This window comes from Quercus lobata, chromosome 2 (assembly GCF_001633185.2).
Source record: "Quercus lobata isolate SW786 chromosome 2, ValleyOak3.0 Primary Assembly, whole genome shotgun sequence".
Lineage (NCBI taxonomy): Eukaryota > Viridiplantae > Streptophyta > Magnoliopsida > Fagales > Fagaceae > Quercus > Quercus lobata.
In genome coordinates, this window is record NC_044905.1 from 33,625,694 (window position 1) to 33,648,198 (window position 22,505).

At 35.5% G+C, this 22,505-nt stretch overlaps 1 protein-coding gene across 2 annotated transcripts; it reads left to right on the plus strand.

Moving 5' to 3' along the window:
* The first annotated feature begins 568 nt into the window (after positions 1 to 568).
* LOC115975390 (exocyst complex component SEC5A-like) lies at positions 569 to 21,692 on the plus strand. Of its 2 annotated transcripts, XM_031096153.1 has the most exons (21): positions 569 to 1,193; positions 4,107 to 4,258; positions 4,701 to 4,795; positions 5,218 to 5,412; positions 5,602 to 5,729; positions 5,844 to 6,002; positions 6,918 to 7,022; positions 8,973 to 9,047; positions 9,759 to 9,896; positions 9,981 to 10,172; positions 13,649 to 13,792; positions 14,127 to 14,253; positions 14,379 to 14,589; positions 15,436 to 15,551; positions 15,673 to 15,907; positions 16,823 to 16,916; positions 19,060 to 19,137; positions 19,277 to 19,333; positions 19,659 to 19,808; positions 20,646 to 20,861; positions 21,233 to 21,692. In XM_031096153.1, the coding sequence occupies exons 1-21, from the start codon at positions 765 to 767 to the stop codon at positions 21,449 to 21,451; spliced, it is 3,315 nt and encodes a 1,104-aa protein (XP_030952013.1). In that variant the 5' UTR covers positions 569 to 764; the 3' UTR covers positions 21,452 to 21,692. The 2 variants fall into 2 exon arrangements, with proteins under 2 accessions (XP_030952013.1, XP_030952014.1); XM_031096154.1 differs by lacking the exon at positions 8,973 to 9,047 and having other exon boundaries at positions 21,233 to 21,690.
* Positions 21,693 to 22,505: the final 813 nt, after the last annotated feature.

The window sequence follows — 22,505 nt, forward strand, 5'->3', positions numbered from 1 at the left end:
TTACTATGGGTTATAATTGTAATTTTTTCATACCCTAAAACCCTACTATTTAAACAAACATATTAATATTAGCATATTTTATTCTACTCAATATTGTTCTCTGCCTTTATTTTGTTATGTGTTATACTATGAGATTTTTTTTATTTTTATGATTGTCTTGTTAAACACTTGAATATATTATTCAATTTAAAAAAAAAATTGATTTGATTTGATGGGATAAATTTAGTTGTAATTTCAAGTATATTTTTATTAATAAAATAGGTTTCATTAAAAAAATTGTACTAGTTGTAGGGCAAATCAACAAAAAATAGAGTTTTACGGGGTGAGACGGGGCTTCGTGGGGCCCCAAGGGACGGGAATGGGGTGAAAAAGTTTTCCCCGCTATGCGGAATGGAAATAGGACAAGACAAAACCATACGGGACGGAGACAAAAACCCCATCCTTCGACCCCGCCCCACCTCATTGCCATCCCTCGTAGAATATTTTTTCCACAACCCGTAACAAGTTAACAACCACTAGTAACGTACCGTATCATTTCCCCGAATTATATTTAAGGGAAAGGAAATGTCTTAAGTTTTAACATTGGAATGTAATGGAAAACACCTCGGCTCGTTGAATCGTTCATCATTTGAGCGAGCCACATATTGAGCCAAAGCTACACCTGCTTTATATTTTTGAAATTGATCTCTCGATCTGTAGAATTTAACCCTCTCTCTCTCTCTCTCTCTCTCCCAAAGCAAAATCCCAAAAAGAAAGAAAGTAAAATGTCGAGCGATAGCGATGATCTCGACGAGGACGAGCTTCTCCAGATGGCTTTGAAGGAACAAGCGCAGCGAGATCTCGATTACACCAACACCAATAGCAGCAGCAACAACAAGAAGCCAAGGAAGCCGGTGGTGAATTACGTGCAGCCTCCGCCGCAACAACCGCCGAAGAAGCCGGTGGCGGCGAATGCTAGTTCTAGGGCGGGAGCGGCGCGGAGACCAGTGGTGGAGGAGGACGATGATTCGGAAGTGGAGATGCTTAGTATATCTAGCGGCGACGATGACTCCTCCACTAAAGATCAGCATCCTCATCGCGGATCGGGAGCCGGCGGTCGTGGCTCCCTGGCTCGGTCTAGGGATGACGATGTCGCCGCCGTCACCTGGGACGGCGACGAGCCTTCTTTCTGGAAACACGTCGACGAGGCTGAGGTGAGTCTCTCTAATTGATGTGCTTTTGTATGAATTTTCTACTGAGATTGAGATAAGAGTGAGGGATTGGTGTTAAATTCGAAGAAAATAAGCCTTGATCAGTTCAATTTGTTGATTTATTTCTACTGGTATTAGCTGTCGAATTATCGAACTTGTTACTTGAAGAAGACTACTTGAATGGACTAAATGTGGCTTAGATTAGTTCAATAATCTGAAAGTTGACTAGGAAAATCGTTTTATTGTAGTACTTTTAGCATGATTTGAATTGAATTATAAATTTTGTTGATAAGTAAATAAGTATTATATTGACAAAAGATTACTTCATGTACATGGATTAACACAAAGTAGCCTAAAGAATTACCACAGTTTATGTACAGAAGGTTATTGATTCGAAAAACTCAGCAATAGAGTTGCTGTTAGTAAAACCCCACACCGAGGCCTTTTTTTTCCCCCCTGCGGTGCTGTTTGTATACTGCCTGTGTACTTGGGCAGTGTATTTCTTTTTTGATTTTCAATTTATTTATTTACTTTAAAAAAAAAAAAATTTGTGGCCTTGATTTTGCTTATCCCCAAATGTGTGATGAATATGTTCAAGGTTCAAATTCCCTCTCCCCCATTGTAATTATCAAATTACAAAAAAAAAAGGTTCCTGTCATAATGTCTATATCAAACGTAACGGAACAATGTTCCAAGTATTTGGAGAATGCTTGCCTACCCAATTGCGCCAACCAAACATAAGGTTAGCAATCTTTTCTAGCAGCACCCACTGAAACCCAAAAGATCTAAAGCAAAGCTTCACAATTCAAATGCAACACTATAGTGAAGTAAACACCAACTTACTAGCATGTATCCTCTCTAAATGAGGTTACCACACATAAGAATCTTCCCCCAAGCTATTTATCCAAAAAAAAAAAAAAGAGGCTTCCCCCAAGTTGCTGTTCATACAAAGAAAGATTCCCGTCTCAGGGCCTTAACATGCCAAATACTCTTCCAAGGAAAATCATAGCACAAAGACCCCTTAAGCATCATAAAAGGACATCAAAATCCCCGTTCATTACCCTGACCTAAGAGGGATAATAGAATGAAGAAGATTGAAGAAAGGGGTGACAACCTCTATCATCCAATCATTAAAGTCCTGCATGAAACTTACATCCCAACTCCTTTGTTCCCTGTCATGCTGTCTCCCCCACATGGATCTACTGAAGCATCTCTAGCCAAGGAACAATCATACGAATCAAGATAGACCATCCTTGACAGTTGTTCTCCACACCTCCTATCATGCCAGAATCAAACTCAGCTGCCCTTGCCTACCTTAAAGTGTATATACTACCATTGAATTATAATTGCCATTTGTCTTGGAGAATTTATAATTTAAGGTTGAAATGGATATGAAGTTGCCATCTACCTTGAAACATCTGTGTGACTTGGTGCAAAACCATCAATGTCTTGAGCAATTTTACAATTATTTATCCATTTATTACATTCATATACTACTTTTTATAATGGACTTGTCCTCCCATTTCTTTAAGTTAGGTTGAGCTGGTGCTGGACGTTGTTGAGTTTCCAGAAAGACCTTGTACCATGTCCTATGCAATCCAAACACAGGCCTTTGTGTACTCTCACTTAAAACATTTTCAAAACTGGCTGAAGCAAATTTGTCAAACCTCACTTAAACATTGTCATACACTGCCAGTTTGACCCTAAAGTCAGGTTTGGTTTGTGGAATATTTTCAGATTCCATGGAATGTGGTTGGGATTCTAAATCGTTCCCACACTTGGTTGCAAAAGCTCTTGGGAGCCTAAATGCCTGTGGACATCCAAATGTTCACAAAACAATATAGTCAAGTAAACATTTTTTTTTTTCACAAAACCTTAGTTTTGTGGGATTGTAGATTTAAATGAAAAAGAAGTAGAAGAAGAAGAAGAAATGGCATATGCATTACCATGAGTAAGGAAAGTAGAGTTTTCAGTTAAATTACTATGGTACTCTCATTTGATATTTTAAAGGCATTGCTTCTCCCCTAAAAATATGTTCAAAAAAGACTACATTGACTTCATGTCTTCTTAATGGGAGAGTTAATCATAAGTTTTATTTTTCACAATGGCTGTATTTTTAGACAAATGAGTAATAGGTTATTTAAAGAAAATTTCCTTTTGTCAATATGAGATGTTCTTGGCTTATTTTTGGAAAATAAATAATTCCTACAAGACTCCCAAGAATAAACCAAGTGTGGCAATAACAGATATAGGAATTTTGTTAAATTCCTAATCAAAGCAAACATGTACATTATTTACATTCTCAAAAATTCATATATTTAGACATCACATTGTCGTGGCTAGTTTTGAGACTAAGGCTTGGTTGTTGTCATTGAACATTCTTGAGGTTCTAGATGAGGGGGTCGTATTGGATATCTTGAACCAAACACCAAGTTATTGTTTTCAATGTTACTTGAGTCTTTATTATTTTATTGCTTATTTTGATGTCTGCAACATGCAACTCCTTGTATACCCCCCCCACCCCACCCCCCAAGAAAAGAAAAGAAAAGAAAAGAAAAAAATGGAATCTATCATTAGGCTATATTGAAGTATTATGTTACTTGTATTTATTCCATACTTGTAACTCTGCCTTCAGCTCTGAGTGATATTTTTCTCGGTGACAAGGCTGATACCTTTTTTTTTTTTAAATCTTATTTTCAAATACTTATAAAATAAAATAAAATAAAATAATTGATATCCTGAACTAAAGGCCCAAAAACTAGTTTTTAGGTATTTTCGTATTGAATGCCTTCCAAATGACAGTATAATGTGCATCAGAATACTTGATTTCTTTTTAAATATTTTATTCCTTTTTTTTTTGTCAATTTATTTTATGGACCATTAGTTTGATACCGTTTGGTTGTGTGTCTCTGACAGCTTTCTCGTAGGGTTCGGGAAATGCGGGAGACAAGAACAGCACCTGTGGCTCAAAAATTCGAGCGAAAAGCATCAGTAGTTGTTAGAAAGGGGTTTACCTCTTTTCAGTCATTCCCTCGTGGCATGGAATGTGTTGATCCTCTAGGATTTGGGTAAAAATCTTCTGTGTAATGCCTATCTTGGTTTACAGAATCATGATTTCTTCTGGCCTTACATGATTAATCTATTTTGAAAATTTTTTCACTTTGTTTTGTTTGCCATGTTACCTCTGTTTTCAGTGACTCCTTAGTATATCTTGCACAAATGAAAGTGTCTCCTTAATATATCAAGTTTCTGCTAGTTGACTGTTTTAATCATGTTCAGCTACTGGATATGCATTGATGTTTAAAGGATTTGGAATTTATAATATTTTGTTGTTGATTTTTCATTTGAAGGCAAGGCAACCTAATTTGTACTATTTGCAATTAAATAAAATTGAATCTAATAGAAACACAAGCCTGATACTTTTCCTATGGCAGACGGAAGTCAGTAGTTCTAAAACTTTTTATCTTTTATTTTTACTTCCACTATCCTGAGTTTGTGCTGTTCTTACAGAATAATAGACAACAAATCATTAAAGCTGATCACCGACACATCAGAAAGCTCTCCAACCAAGTTGGATAAAGATTCTTTGGATAGCAGCCTTCGAGGTATTGCATTTTCTCATTGTATTCAGCACATTTGATGCATAGTATTGAGCTCATTTGATGCATACTATTGAGCACATTTGATGCATAAGCATATTTTTTAGAGTTCAAGGGATTGTAATTCTTTAGAAAGTAGTGGATATGTTTAACACATATCTTATAGTTTTTACAAAATTTAGGTTATTTTGCTCTTTTTCTAATAAAAATAAGCAGTAATATAATCAATATCTATTATTATAATAGAGTGAAATGTACAATAATATTGACAGGAAAACAATGTTTCTTTTTTCCCCTTGTTAGTTTTGGATGACATGGAAGTTTTATACTGATTGCTGCATTCTGTGTCACATAAGTTAAGAGTGTTATATTTACCTCTCCATCTATGGCCTTATGGCTGACATAATGTTTGATGCAAATATTTGCAGAGAAGTTGATGTATTTCTCTGAGAAATTTGATGCAAAGCTGTTTCTATCCCGAATTCACCAAGATACAACTGCAGCAGATTTGGAGGGTGGTGCTCTTGCTTTGAAGACTGATCTCAAAGGAAGGACTCAACAGAGAAAACAATTGGTTAAAGACAATTTTGACTGCTTTGTCTCGTGCAAAACCACAATTGATGGTATGCATCCATTTCATGTCACTTGTTATGGTGTTAAGTTTTAACATTCATAATTGAACATAGAATGCTGTGTTGCCAGCAAACTTCTCAGGTTCCTGTTTTGTGCATATATGTGTGTAAAGCTTAAAATTCTTGATATGATTGATTAGTTCTTGATTTTGATCTGGGGAATTCTAATTCTTGTTCCAGATATTGAGTCAAAGTTGAAACGAATAGAAGAAGATCCTGAAGGTTCAGGGACTTCTCATTTGTTTAATTGCATTCGAGGAGTAAGTTTGCAGGCCAATCGTGCTTTTCAGCCTCTATTTGAGAGACAGGTTTGTAAAATTCAAATTTTGATTGGATTGGAAATATATAACATCTGATGCAACACTGATCACATTTGTTGCATTTCTCTCTCTCCCTCTCTTTTTTGAATGGCTCTGCTGTAGGATCAAGCTGAGAAGATCAGGTCTGTCCAAGGAATGCTACAGAGGTTTCGGACATTATTCAACTTGCCAAGTACAATTCGTGGGAGCATTAGTAAGGGTGAATATGACTTGGCAGTAAGGGAATACAAGAAGGCGAAGTCAATTGCCCTGCCGTCTCATGTATACAAGAATTTATATTCATCTAGTAATTTAATTTTTGTCAAGGCAGAAAAAAAAATTATGATCTCGCGTTTAAGCATCAATTAACCTGTTGGTTGAAGTTCAGTTTTGATATGTTTGTAAATTCTTTCTTCCGTTTTTATCCATCATCATCCTTTTTCTTTCCAAGATCTGTTTTATGTGCATTTGCAAATGTCCTTGTCAATGTATTAATGTTTTTTAAAATTCATTGTCATTAAAAGAACAAGATACTTGACTGATTTTATGCAGCATCACATTGTCATTTTGACAGTTGTACACAACGTTAAGTTAATGAATGTGTCCCAGAATATGTGCTAAAATGAAGGTTTGGTTTCCTATTTCTAAAACTAGGTAACCAATAAGAGTTGGTATTGGTTTTTTGTTTTTTAGGGGTCTAGGGGGTTCCCTGCCCCTTTTCCATTCTATAATATATGTTCTTTCTTTATCATCACAATCACTGCTTAAGATTCTATTTTATCTTCAATCAAATTGCCGTACTTGGTTTTTCTTTTCCTTCATCAATGAATAGATCTCTTAAAATTGATTTGATTATAAATCATGTTTCTATGTTTATAATTATAATCATGAATGTTGTAAATGCTAACATCTATAATCTGAAATGAAAAATTTTGCCTGTTTTTCTTCTTAAAATTTTAACTGTTGTTTAAGGCACCTCATCTTGGGTCGTAGTTTAGATGTTTTGGTGTAGTTCTATTACATATGCTCACTATCATTGTGTCATAGTATACTATGGAATTAGCTAATTTCATGAGGAATATTTCAGTTAAAACAAAATTATGAAATTATTTATACCCACTAATTTAAAAAATAATTGCTCGACAGTTTTCTTTTCCTACTGAAGTAAATATACTTACGGTTATAAGTCACTTTCAGGTGGGAATACTAAAACGCGTTCTTGAAGAGGTTGAGAAAGTGATGAATGAGTTCAAAAGTATGCTTTACAAATCTATGGAAGATCCACAAATAGACCTCACAAATGTAAGGTTGTTTTGTACTTTTTGGTTTCTTTTGACTATTTGCTGGTGATGCTGAACTGGAAGTAATAAAAAGTTGAAGTAACCTGATGTCTCCTGCTTGGGTTTTTAAGATGTATTAATTATATATTTTTACATAGAATACCATTTTCATTAGACCAGTCAGAGCAGGAAATGCACCAACCTGTTCATGAAAAGCTTGGGCATGACTTGGTGAACAAAGCTTATTTATGTTTGAGCATGCACAGAAGCAAGCCAAGATCGAACCCTATTATTAAACTTGTTTTATGAGCAAACTGAGCTCAAGCAAACTATTTTCTTAATGAACGAGCTTGTGAATATAAGGCTTGAGGATTAATTGTGAAGCCTAAACTTGAGAAGACTCATTAGACTTGCAACAAGCTTGGACAGGGCCCTCTATGACTTACACCATTGTTTGCCAAATAAAGTACTGCCAATTCATTCTCACTGCCCCTCTACCAGATACTTACCTGGACAGGGAATTTCTTTTCTATCAAACATCCTCCTCTTCATTCTGATTCAAAACATACGGCTTCATGCAACCATTGATCAAAGGCGTCTTGTCTTTCTGTTAGTTTTCATTTCTCTCTCTGGAGCCACCAAAGCTTCTCAGCCCCTTTCCTCTTTAGTGCAAACAGACATGGGGTCTTTTTTAGTCAATAGAGATGGTGATCAGTTGTGCAACAAAAACAAATCAAGAAGGAACCAAGCCTTTTTAGATTTCTGTTTAACACCCCCTCTCTTCTGGCTTTTCAATTACTGATAAAATTGTTTTGATGATTTTAATTTAAGGGTTTTCCCCCTTATCATACATGGATATCTTTTGGGAATTAATCTTGTAGCTTGATGTTTAAAAGCTTTATTTATTCCGTTGGGTGCAGCAGTTGTGTTTTCTGTATTCCCACCCTTCAGATCTACTATTTTGTTTTGTTTTTGTTTTTTGTTGCAACTGGGTTGAATCGAGCCAAGCTTGAGCTCATGGCTAACATATTCAAGCCAAGTTTGAACAAGGCTAGTACAGCTTGACTTGAGAAGTTGAGCACAAGCCAGGCCTGAACACTTTCACCCATGATCAAGCTAACCTCAAATAGATTAAGACTCCGTTTGACTTGACTCAGTTACACTTCTATACCAATACTTAAATACTTGTATTTAACAGTTTTGCCAGTCCCATGTGGCATCTAGGTAATGTTTAGCCTACCAAGGGAAAGCATAAGAAGAAACATACAATTTGGCATCATAATTTGCATTTAATAACACCTGGATTTTTCCAAGACAATGTAATAAAAGTATATTACCCAAAAAAAAAAAAAAATTTAAATGCAAGTTTTAAGTTTGACAACTTATAATGTGTCTTCTAATAACTCTAAAATAATGATCACATGAATTTAGTTTATAACTATACTAATTTATCAAAGATGCTTCAAAATTATTCCATTTATATATTTTTCTGAATAAATTTTGATCAGTTGGTCCTGTTGGTTGTTGGCTTATGTGATCTCATTGCTGATTAGTTGAATAGACCACTTTGGGACCTGGTTGATAGAAACAACCAGGGCAACCTGCTGTGTGCCTATGATTTGTGGCTTGGGTGTTGCCTGAGCATCTTCTAGCCACCTATGACCTTGTGGATGTGATAGATGGTTTGGCTAGGTGTGATGATTGATGATGTGTGTATTTAAGTAAGGAACAACTTGATACCAATATCTTGTTATTATATTGTTTATGTGCTTTCTTATGTACCACTTTGTGCAAAGCCAAATACTTTGTGGCCTTTTCCTTTTGTGGCTGCCTATAACTTTCAATGCTTCTTCCAATTGATATTTTTTATGACTCTTTTTGTTCATCATTGTGAACACAAAGCATGTTGCATTATCAATGAAATTGCATTACTTAATTTTCAAAAAAAATTAACTTTCAATGCTTCTTGTAGCTTGAAAATACTGTAAGGCTTTTGTTGGAGCTGGAACCTGAGTCAGATCCTGTATGGCATTATTTAACTATACAGGTCAGCAAAGTTGTGATTGTGCCACAGTTTTCAATTTTTTTTCTTTTTTTTTCACCTAATCTCCATGTTCCTAGATTGTGTTTATTCTAAACCAGTAATGTCCCTTAGGATTTTTTGATGTTAGTTGAATAGCTGAAGTTAGTTAAGTCATATGGTTGAAGTTTTTTCCTTCATAAAACATTATACTTAACATTTTAACTTACAACAGTACTGACCACTTACAACTAATAGGTTGCCTCTCTCCCTTCTTCTGACCCTCCCTTCAAAGAAAAAAGGGAAAAGAAAATTCTAAAGAACACTTTTGGCCCTTTAAGTTTGGGGTTGTTTTCATTTTGGCCCTTCACATTTCAAAATTTTCATTTTGAGCCCTTCATATTTGATTATGTTTTCATATTGTCCTTGCTCTCCATCTGCGCTAGTAATTTGGCCGTTAAGTGCCAGATTAACTCTCAGATTACTAAGCTTTCATTTGGCAATGTCAATATGATAACAGAATCGAACATGAAGGGCCAAAATGAAAATTTTGATACATAAAGGGCCAAAAAGAGAACAACCTCAAACTTTAAGGGAAAAAAAGTACTTCAAATTTTAGTTAAAAGAAAAAGAAACAAAAGATTGATCATGAGCCTTAAAACTACTTTCTGGTGAATCATCCTAATATTGCTATTGGAAGGTAAACTTGCTGAATATCTAGCATTGTCTCTTTGCCAGAATCACAGAATTCGAGGTTTGCTTGAGAAGTGCACCTTAGATCATGAGGCAAACATGGAAACGTTGCATAATGAGATCCGTGAAAGAGCTGTTTCTGATGCAAGGTGGAGGCAGATTCAACAAGCCTTAAATCAGTCTGTAAGTATAACCATAATTGGAGCAAAGTAGCCAACCAATTGACTAGTACTAATGATGATGTTAGCTTTTGTTTTCTACTGTCAGTCAGATGTTGACAATTCTAGTAATCTTGGGAACACCAATCTTCTAGTCGATTCTCAGCCAGTAGATTTTGCCGGTGAAGAAGTCGATGCCCTTAGAGGAAGGTATATCCGCAGATTAACTGCTGTACTTATCCATCACATACCAGCCTTCTGGAAAGTAGCACTTTCTGTTTTCAGCGGGAAATTTGCTAAGGTATTCTGATAATTTTTTTTTCTCTGAAAGCTTTTATATGTAAATTGGAATCCAAATGTAATTTTAGGCAGAACTTATCCTTTAAAATTAGATTTGAATGAAATCAAGGAGCATTGTGTATCATATTTCTAATTTTTTTCTTCTTTTATCTAGTTTCTTTTGTTTTTTATACACCTTTTGGTTACAATTTGATGCAATCTATATATACAACCACCACCCCCAAGTCGTAGCCCCATAAACAATTGCAATTTGATGTAATCCGTATATGATTTAGAGAATAAAAGAGTTTAAGAAGGGAAATCAAAGTGCTAGTTCAAGCTATAAAATTAGCCAGAACATTCACACTTAATCCATAAAAGGCAGAGAAAGAACCAAAAACGTTAGCTGAAATGTCATTCAATAAATTTCCAAAAGCTGCAGTTACAACTCCAGTAAATCGTTAAATAAGAAGAGAATGTTGCCCTAACATAGAAGCAGTCACAACTATAGTTAGTTGCTAACGTACTGATCACATAAGCTAACATACATTTCAATTTGTCTGGCAGCGCATTGGTTACTATAGTTAGTTGCTTCATTTGCGGCACATGGACATTTTGAATCGTGTCAATTATTGTATTAACATTAGTAATCAGCTGATGGGCAAATGATCTTTGGAGCATATCCTCCCCACACAAACATGGGGTAAAAGGGTGAGTTAATGTGTGTAATCCCATACAAGTGCATGTGTTCTAGCTACCTAGTGGGGAAAAAAATAGAAAAGGTTTATGGGATTAAACCTTTCATCATCGTATAATCATCAATATTCGTCTTTTCTATAGTTTTATTGATGATGAACAATCAATAATCCCGTAGTACACGTGTAATCATCTCAAACTCCTAAGGTTTTATTGATGATGAAAAGTACTTAAATGTTCATGATGATGAACACAAGGAAACTTTAAAAATTACAAGGAGATTAGATAGAAGGTCTAAAAGAGTTTTGACACTCAAGAAAAGAAGTACAATGAGTAAAACCCCATGCTCAGGACCAATCAAACAAAGTGTGAATCAGCAAGGATTTCAATTGATCAAGAGGTCTTTCAACATCCTCAAACATTCGGCTATCAAATTTGGATAATAAGTGTACTCAAGTGATGGGATGTGGATGCTTCTATACCTTCTTTTCTAGAGTACTCGAGTGAAGGAGACACCCTCGTGTGGACGATCAAATTTCAAGCTTTTAATGATTGGGACTTGGGAGTAGGAATCAGTTGACTATTTGTTTGATACTCTGTATTCAAACATTCCAAGCGTTGAGGGCCTAATTTTTTGAGGTAGAGGTTGAATAGAATGGTAAGTTTGATATTCACTCTTATTATGAGGCTTTAAGAGTTTCTAATGGAATAACCTTTTACTTGGAAGACTATTTGGTGAAAGAGGCTCCAAAAAAGGTTGCATTTTTTTGTGTGGACAAATGTTTTGATAAATGGCCAATGTAGTCAAAGGCGAAAGGAAACCCTAAGGTGCCAAGTCTTTGTAGTGCCAAAAAGATGCTTGCCAAAGTGAATTAAGGCGCCGAACTCTAAATATAAGTATGATATGTATAATGAGCTTAAATCATTTGTATTTAATGCTTACTAGGTATGGTTTCAAATTTTCAAAATGGTATGAAGATCTCTTCATTAATTCAAGAATAGACTTTGTTTTTTAATTTTCTTTATAAGTAAACAATTTCATTAAAAACCTAAGAAAGTGCTACCAAAGTACGCGGGCTGTATACATAAATAGGAAGCACAAAAGAAAGGGAAAAAAAAATAAAGCAGAAAAAAAAAAAAAATGTCAACTAGGTTAAGCTCAAGGAGCCCATATATGATTTTAATGCTGTAATTTTCTGCCACTCTGTATATTATACCTTTTAGTTTCTGAGTGAGATTTTTGATAAGTCACTGTCTGTAAAGATTTTTGTTTTTCAGATTTTTGACAAATAGGATCTAGTTGACATGATTCCTGTTCAGGTTAGTATGGTCTGTTGTTGCTTGCAGTCAGTGACTACGATTATGGGTTAATGTAAACTTTGCATTCTATGGAAAATGGGCAATGGGCAGTAAAATTGTTGTGGAAGTCAAAGATGTAAAATTCATGATGCATTATGTACTTTGGTTTGTTTCTTTTTTGAATGAACTTATTTTTACTTGTTAAAAAAATTCTGTGGAACTTGGTACTTATCTAGTTCATTATCATTTGATACATTTGAGTAACTCAGTCAAAATTAAAGGACTCACTAGAATGCCTAGAAATATGCTTAGGGCTCAAACTCAAATTAGCGTATATAGATAGCTAATCAGAAGAACATCATTGCTGTATTAGTAGTTATTCATACTGACAAGCATTGTTGTTTTTAGGCACGCATAAGCTCAAAGATCGAATTTCCAAGCTATCAATGCTTCACTAGGCAAAAAAAAGCTCATTTAATGAAGTGCTCTTTAGGCACGCTTTTTTGGAGCTTTTTGAAGAAGCACAGTGCATGCCTAGGCACATTTTTTTATTTATTGCTAAATATGGATCATCAAAATTAATTTCTTGATTTTGAAAGAAATGATATGGACCAATGATTTACTACACAACCACTATCCTTAGGGTGTTGTATTACACAATCAGTTTTTTTATTTACATGTCATAAGGTACAAACAAGGTTAATTTACAATTCTTGTTCTTTTTGGTCTTTGACGTTTAGATTTATGTATCTTGATTGAACCATATACATCATTTGATCATAACCATCATTGGTTGTGTACTTTTTATAAAGCACAAGATAATTATATAAAATATCATGTTTAAACTTTCTATGACTATATTACTATGATATTGACCATTGATAATTGTTTTCAATTTATTATATAAAAATTTTAAGAATTGAAATAGCTTAGGTAAAATTTGAACTTACAAGCATTATACAATTGCACTTACCTAATAGGTAAAATATACAAATTTTGAGTGGTTATTATTTTTTATTATATTTTACTAATATTTCTATCATAAGTTATTAGATATTATATTTGAAAACTATGCGCTTTACTTCAATCAGGCATGCGCTTGTGCTTTGCGCCTAGGCTCCAAGAGGCCTATGCGCTTAAGTGCGCTTAACGCTTTTATCAACATTGCTGACAAATTAAAGGTTTTATTATTTAATTTTTAAAATTATCATAGCATTGATGCTCACTTATTTGTGACATTATTTTGCACCTTCATCCTTCTAAATTTTATTCCTGCTTGAGCTGCCTGAATTTGCTTATAATACAAAAATTACACCTATTGCTTTGTGATCTTTAGACCTTTATTGTTGCATTAACAAATACTGCTTCTTGTTGTTATGACAGACCATTCTCTTGCTCTTGCAAAAAATTATTGTTATGTTTAACTAAAAATCCCTTAATCTCCTCGTCTCTTATGTGAGATGATTTTGGTCTTCATTTTGATTCTGGATCTTGTTCTTTCAGTCTTCCCAAGTTTCCACTGAATCAAATGCTAACACTTCAGCAAATAAAACTGAGGAAAAGGCTGGAGACGGGAAGTACTCAAGTCATTCTCTTGATGAAATTTCTGGAATGATACGAAGTACGATCTCTGTATATGAAGTCAAAGTAAGTATGCTGGCTGACTATTTATCACCTTTTGCATTGGATTGAAGTGTCAGTTTAATGAGCTACTTTGATGGTTGTGGAATTGGATAGTTACTGCTTTGAGAATACTTCAATTAAGTTTAGTCTGATTGTTTGATTAAAAAATTGTTTATTCTCTGGTACTGTTTTGGGATGCAAAATTTGTATATTTCAGTTGAAGCAAAAATTGGTTTCAGATTTCTATTTAGCACCGTTCTCTGTCCACTCTACAATCATTGTGGTAGTGCTTTATTGTATCTTTTGTTCAGTCCATATATTTGGCAGGTGGCTCAAAATGAATCTACTGTTGGTGCAGGTTGTTAATACTTTTCGTGATCTTGAAGAGACAAATATTCTGCGATCATACATGAGTGATGCTGTAAAGGAAATATCTAAAGCATGCCAAGCTTTTGATGTCAAGGAGTCAGCTCCTCCTACTGCTGGTATCTAGGCTGTCTATTAAGCTGCAATATGTTTTATTTTTTATTATTTTTTTAATGAGCTATTAAGCTGCAGTATGTTGACATCTCTAAATTATTCTGAGTTTTTTGTCTTCTTTATGCAACAGTTATGGCACTACGAACACTCCATTCAGAGACTACCAAGATTTACATTCTAAGGCTTTGTTCATGGATGAGGGCATCAACTGAAGAGATATCAAAAGATGAAACATGGGTCCCAGTATCAATTCTTGAAAGGAATAAATCTCCATACACAATTTCTTTCTTGCCTCTAGCATTCCGGTCAATTATGGGCTCAGCAATGGATCAGATCAATTTGTAAGTCTCTAGATGTCCCCAACAACCCCCCCCCCCCTCCCGGGCTTGCACAAAAGACAAGCGCGCGCGCACACACACTCACACACAAAAGAAGAGTAGCTTTTGGAGCTGGATTGCTTTTTCAAAGTGAATGTCAGACTATGGATCCCCCAATACTGTTCAGGAAATATAAAATTAAGAATGAACATAAGACATAAAATTTAATTTTAAAAGTAAGAAAAGAGAATGTAAATGAATTTGCCTCACCTACCTATATCATCTCTAGGCAGTGACAAAAAAAAAGAGCTGCTGCATATAGAGGTGGCATCTGGTGTAACAGTTGCGTACAACATCGCTCTCACATGGGAGTAGAACCCATGCTCATGGGGCCCACCCCCTTGTGAGAGTAATGTTGTATGTAACTGTTAGACAAAATAATAAATCCTGCAGATAGTACCCAGCTCTTTGCTTTATGATTGTAGTTCATTACCACTGAATGTCATGAAGAATGGAACATCAGAGTCAGAGCAATTATGATAAACAGGAAGAGAATGGGTGTGATCTGCAATCACATATTAAGTCATTACTTCTTTTCTTTTTCTTTTAATGGTGACTGAAAGGTGTCACTTCAATTTTGAAGAATGTTGAAATGTCAGAAAAATATCAGTGTAATTCGGAGGTGAGGTCTAATATTTTACTTTATATATCAACTTTATTCTTTATATCTGGTGTTTGACATACTTATTCCTATGTGTTAAACCTTATTGCTTCTGAATTGCACCGTGAATTGCTTTGTCCATTGCATGGAAAAAAGTAATTTTTCTATTACTCTACCCCTTGTTTCTGTCTCATTATTTCTTATTTCAGGATGATTCAGTCTTTAAGGAGTGAGGCTGCAAAGTCGGAAGATATGTTTGTTCAACTTCAAGAAGTTCAAGAATCTGTTAGACTTGCATTTTTGAACTGTTTCTTGGATTTTGCTGGTATGATGCGCTATCTCAAATTTATGTTTGTAAAGTAATTTAAACATGTTCTGTTATGTCACTTCTGTTTTCCGCAAATTAATACTTAACCAAAAACAAATAATCTGTGCACATTAATCAGGTCACCTGGAGCGCAATGGGAGTGAGGTTGTCCAAAACAAATCAAGCAAAGAAATCCCTCGTTTACAAGATGGATACTCCCATGCATTAGAAGAAAAACTATCATCTGATATACATGGAGGTGTTGTTGATCCACATCAACAGTTGTTGGTAGTCTTGAGTAATATTGGATATTGCAAAGATGAACTTTCTTATGAGTTGTACAACAAATACAAACACATCTGGCTGCAGTCTAGGTAGGTACTCTGCCCCATCTTCCTTAGCAGAGAAATGTTAACTTATCATAGATGTCTTTTGCGTTGCTTTATTATGAAAGCTAGCTTGATTAGATGTGAGCCCAGAAATTGACTTAGATAAGCTTTTGGTACCCAGAAGATAATCATCTTGGGCTAGGATCAGCACAGGCCCAAGTGACATCATGCAGTTTATTAGTTTACTGGTTACTCAAGATAACTTTTATTTTTTGAGTAAACAATAATACTTATTAGAACACACATGAACATAGTAATTCTAGTATTTTAAACCGGGTTTATAATACATTACATAACCAAAGTACAACTACAGAATGACCTAACCTTTATAGTTAGGTCCTTTGTAGTTGTAGATTGGGTTTATAACTTAGGTTAAGAGTATGACCAGAATTTGCATGTCGGTGAGATTGTCCCCAGCCTTATGTTGAGCATTGGCTGGGTATATTGTAGGATCACATAATTATGTTGTTTGATTCATTTGTATGATACCATTCTCTAGATTGAAGAGCCTTCAGTTCAAATCTTCTCAAGGTGGCATTTCACCAATCTTAGAGAGACCAATTAACCCGAAGGGTTTCTGAATGGCTCTTCAGCTTGAGTTCCAGTTGCCTTGGGAAGCTTTGGCCCAAGGTCAAACCCTCCTTTTCCCCTTTGGTGTCAACCCACAGGGATTTGTTCTGGTAATTTCCTGGTGCATATGGGACCGGGAACCAGATATGCCTGGGTATTATTAGATGCTTGAAAAGCCCTGTAAACCTCATTTGGAAAAAGTAAAAGATGCTTTCCTCAAAGCAGTTGATGGGTTGTGCCATGCTGTATCATTTATTCCTGAAAATGTGTATACTTTTATGATTCTCCTGGTGATGCTCAATGACCTGCTTTCTTGCCTCCCTTTTTCAGGGACAAAGATGAACAGGACAGTGACATACAAGATCTGGTGATATCTTTCTCTGGGCTTGAAGAGAAGGTCCTTTCTCAGTATACTTTTGCAAAGGTATAAGTTTAACTCTTCAATTTATATGGAAAAGTCTTTGGCCTCCCCAAAATACAATTCACACACAAGCATAGATGGCTCATGCCGTGTCTTGTAGGTATTTCACTGCACTTGTGTGGATATAAGTACATGATAAAGTTGATAAAAATCCGAAGCTCCGGGAGCGTAGGTGTTAAAGGGGTAACAAGTTGGTTAGTTGTGTGAATTGTTAATATAGATCCTTCAATAGGTACTGTAGAAGTTGTTTAGTAAAAAGTTAAATTTTTGGTATCTTTTATTTATTTATTTTTTTTATAGATAAGTAACAATCTTTGTTAAAGCAGCAAAACTTCCGTATACAAAGAAAAACTAACATCAACATCTCAAAGAACAATACTTAACAAATCTAAGAAAGAATCACTAGAGAAAGCTTGAAGAGTTCTAGCCCAATCCAGCATAGAAAGAAAGAAAAAGGATTTAAGCTCAGTGATAGACTGCTCACAACTCTCAAAACTTCTAGCATTTCTCTCTTTTCAAATGCACCACATTAAGCAACGTGGCACAATTCCAAATTGCAGCATTACAGTGCCAACCAAAATTGCCTTGCCAAGAGGCTAACAGATCCATTACCTGCAGTGGCATAACCCAATGGATACCAAACAAACAAAAAACCAAGGACCACATGGACAATGTAGAAGCAGATGATCCACATTTTCCCCATTCTGTTTACACATGACGCACCAATCAATCAAATTAATACCTCTCTTCCATAAAGTATCTGTAGTCAAGATCCTCCCCAACGCAGCACTCCAAGAGAAAAAGCAACCCTAGGAGGGATCTTAGATCTCCAAATAATTTTCCATGGAAAAAGGATTGAATTAGAGGGACATAATAGCCTCCTACCTCAAGAACCCTACTCTTATTCGGCTTCCAACACATCATGTCATCTCCCCTAACAATCACAGAAGATGAATACATTAAATCCATAAACCTATCCAAAGAATCCAGCTCCCAATCTTGTACTGATCTGGAAAAATTAAGATCCCAATGCTTCACCCCATTGTTGAATTGCAATAAATCTGCCATAGAAGAATCTCTATCCCAACTGGTCAAAAATAACTCTGGGAACGCCTCCTTTAGAGGGGAATCCCCACACAAGTCATAATAAAATTAGAGCTGTCACCCACTTCAAAATGAGTGAATCAGAAAGGCGTAGACCATAGGGGCAGGAAACAGATGTCGAACACCAGCCCCCCCGCCCCAAAAAAAACTGCTCCCATTCTTAGCCTCAATGATCCTCCTCCATAGCATCTCTCTCTCTCATTCCCATATGTCTACAGCCATTTTCCTAATAATGCTTGATTAATGGTTCTCAAATTTTTAACCCCTAATTCCCCATGCTTCAGTGGAAGACATACCTTAGACCATTTCACCAGATGAAGCTTGTGTTCTTCACCAATACCACTCCATAAAAAATCTCTTTGTAACTTTTCAATTCGGTTAGCCACCTCCACTGGGATAGGGAAGAGGGATAGAAAATATGTTGGCAAATTTGAGAGAGTACTCTTAATTAGATTAAGTCTACCTCCCTTTAACAATGCATCCTCTTCCAGCCTGCCAATCTCCTCACCATCTTCTCAAGAATAGGATTCCAAATTGATCTCTCCTTAAACTTGGCACCCAATGGAAGTCCCAAATATTTCATCGGAAGCGTTTCCCTTTGGCACCCAACGGAAGTCCCAAATTTTTGGTGTCCTGGTAGCTGATTTTCTAGATTCGCTTTTCTCTCTCTTTATTTAGATTGTTTGGAAGTCTATGGATCTGCAGAAGTATAAAGGGGAAAAAGAGGAGGGGGGGGGGGGGGGGGGGGGACTTATTTGAGCTCGCCAGTTGCACTCAGTAGCTGATATGAATGGCTAGGACTTGCATCTGAGCCTCATCTGGAATAATGCACTGTCAGACGGTACAAATGTACATTTTGCTAATTTTAGTAAAATCTACCAGAGTACAACCTTAGATAATATTTTGTATTTTTCTTGCTGCAATGTCATGCGTACAATCTCAAGCTGATGTGGATTGATAATTTGAAAACATAAAATTGCTTTCTGCAGCGCTTTGTTGAATTTTTTGTCATTGCCTAAACAGTTTTGTGTCCTCCCATCAGGCAAATTTGATCAGAACAGCTGCCATGAACTATTTGCTGGATTCTAGTGTTCACTGGGGAGCAGCACCTGCAGTCAAAGTAAGAAACTAGGGAATTTGTTTGTAGTAGTACTAATAATAGTTGTTTTTGTTTCTGTTTTTCTTTTTTCCTCCAAAACATTCTTTGGTGAACATTGCTGTCTCCAAATTATTACTATTAAATTGCTGGTTTCTTGCAGGGTGTGCGTGACGCAGCTGTGGAGTTACTGCATACTCTTGTATCTGTTCATGCAGAGGTAGTTACTACATGCCTTTTATTTATCTGTAAAAAAATTGATACGCATGCCATACTTGTTCATGTAGTTGGCTGGTAAATTTTTGACTTTTTAACTTGCTTATTTACTTTAGTATCTACATAAATGTTATTTAAAGGCCATACTTCCACAAATTTATGAAAAGTTTTAATTCCCTAATTATCATAAACCTTTCTTTTAGATAAGTAAACCAATTATTTTGTTATCCAAAAAAAAAAAAAAAAAACTGTCTTACACACTGATTAAGTACCAGTTTAGTTCTCTTGCTCAAATATTCTTTCAAAATGAAGTAATATTCTCGTTGCAGGTTTTTGCTGGTGCTAAGCCCCTCTTGGACAAGACACTTGGCATTCTTGTGGAAGGGCTGATTGATACATTTCTCAGCCTTTTCCATGAAAACAAAACCAAAGATCTTAGGTCACTTGATGCAAATGGTTTCTGTCAGCTCATGCTTGAGGTAAAATATGGTGTTCAACATTCTTTACTGTAAAGTACTGAATCAAAATCAAACTGCTTGTTTCTGAAATTTCAAATAGCTATAATCATGTGAAATATAACAAATAACAGTTCAATTTCCTAGCTGTCTGCAAGAACCAGGTTTTTTTTTTTTTTGGGGGGGGGGGGGGGGGGTGTGTTGGGGTGGGGAATATATACATATATCTTTTAAACTTTATGACTTTGACTAGACATTGTTGTTGTATGCATTCTCAAAGAGAAGTCAACCCCGCCAAGAGCATTGTAGCTCAACTTGCGCCTCCTGGTGTTTTCAACAGTTACATCCAGGGTTCCAATCCCCCCACCCCCAACTATCAAAAATAAATAAATAAATAAATAAAGAAGAAAGAGAAGTCAACCCCCTACCCCTAATACAGGGAGAAATTTTGGAGAAAGGAGAAGTTTGATGTGATTACCTTGTTGAAAGGAGCGCAATGCCCGAACTTTTGAGGAAATTGAGAGACTTGTTGATTGTGTGAAGTCTTTGCTTCTTAGGACTTTGTTTGAGTGGTCTCGCATTTAGGGGTTTACGCATTGTCACTCTTTGTTTGATTTCCTTAATTCTGTTAGTCTTTCTTTTTGATTGGTTTGTATTCTTTTCAGTGCAGTGAGTTTACTATCGTAAATTCGTTGTACTTTTATTATCAATAAATATTGTTATTACCTATCAAAAAAGAAAGAAAAAGTGTTACATGCATCACAAAATTTATATTTTGTTTACTTCACCTGCAGCTGTTCCATCTGAAATATGGCTACGATATGTTTTAAAGGTTAATTATCTCACCTTTATCTTCTGCAGCTTGAATATTTCGAGACCGTATTGAATCCATATTTTACACCTGATGCAAGGGAGTCACTGAAGTCTTTACAAGGGGTACTTTTGGAGAAAGCTACTGAGAACATGACTGAGGCTGTGGAGAATCCAGGGCACCATCGCCGGCCAACTCGTGGGAGTGAAGATGCACTTGCAGATGATAGACAGCTAGGGATGACTGTGTCACCGGATGACCTGATTGTAAGAAACTATTCCTCGTGTATTTTTTTTGTTGTATTATGTCCTAACCCCTAAACACTGAGGATGCTCTGAGCCTTGTTCATTATGGTTTCTAGGTTCGTGTCAGCTTTATAGATATGGTATTATTGTTTGATTATCTTGGACATAAGAAGAAGACCAGAATGGTATTATAGGGTCTCAGAATTTAGACAACCTGGTTTCATATGACTTGTCATTATTTTTTCCAGTTAAATTATTTTAAATATCAGTTGGTTCTTGATTTAGCCTAATAGCAGAAGCTGTGATAATGCTTCTCTGCTACAGCATTCTTTTATGCGTTTTATTTGTGTTATTAGATATTCTATCTAAGCATATTTTTCGGTATGCTTTAGGCTCTTGCACAGCAGTATAGCTCTGAGTTACTTCAGGCAGAGCTGGAGAGGACTCGTATCAACACAGCATGCTTTGTGGAGTCAATTCCATTAGACTCGGTGCCTGAAGCTGCAAAATCTGCTTATGCTTCTCTCAGATCAATAGATTCTCCCAGCAAAAATTACAGAGGCCCACATGCTACAGGATCACCAAGTTTCTCCAGACACAGGCGCCGATGAAATATTTTGTAACCTCAGTCTTTTATTTTATATTTTCCATGTGCATGTGTAAGTGTTGTATTGTAGTTCACTCAATTTAATTGAATGAAATTCATATTCTTTCCATTTGTATTTACCACCTAAGTTTTGCCCTTTCACTTTTGGCAGACAGCACAACGCTTTTTGTATGTTGTTTGTGCCATAATTTTGGCATTTTTCAAGGTCATTTCAATAAAAATGCTTTTAGTTTGAATAGGTTACATTCCTATTAAGCTCCTTATCCTTAAATTTCTACTGGGTTATGTTTTAATTTGACTCTGGTTTGTAGTTTAATAAGTTATTTATCCCTACTGTGAATAATCTTTCATGTTTTTAAAGGTTTTGTGCTTTTCTGCGAAATTATTTAGTGCACTTGGTATGTTACATCTTACATTATGTCAAGATTTCCTGTTCTTGACGTTTTTGTTGGTGGTAGTGGTGGTATTGTAGTGTTGAAGCTGATCCTAGCCTTAATCCCTGTGGAAATCTTGAAAGAAGAAAAAGGTGTTGAAAATGAAAGTTTATTAAAAGAGAGAGCCAGAGAGGTACATGGCAGCGACAAGAGCAGTAGCAGCCGTATAAGGCAGAGATAAGAGTAATTTGTTTATCAGGAACGGTTTACAGTTATACTACTGATTACTGGTGTGATAAATTGAGTAATTTGCTTTCGTAACACGGATTTATTTTCTACAATTAAAAACTTGAAGCCTCAACGGTTGTAAACACTACCAAAAAAACACGTTTACAAAAAACGCAGCTATAAACTTAACCTATAACCACTTTTTGAAATTGCATATGTAGACTTATATATACATATCTATAATATATAGAAATGGTAGTTATGTAATAAATTTTATAAAACCCTTTCTTTTTCTTTTTCTTTTTTGCAATTTTTACTTTGTTCAATTTTTCATCTTTTTCAACCATTATCTTTTTAGTTCAATCTTTCACCCCTTCCAATAATTTTTTTTTTTTTAATTTTCTTTTGATTTTCTTTAAATTTTTAAATTTTTTCCTTTATATCTTTTTAAATTCT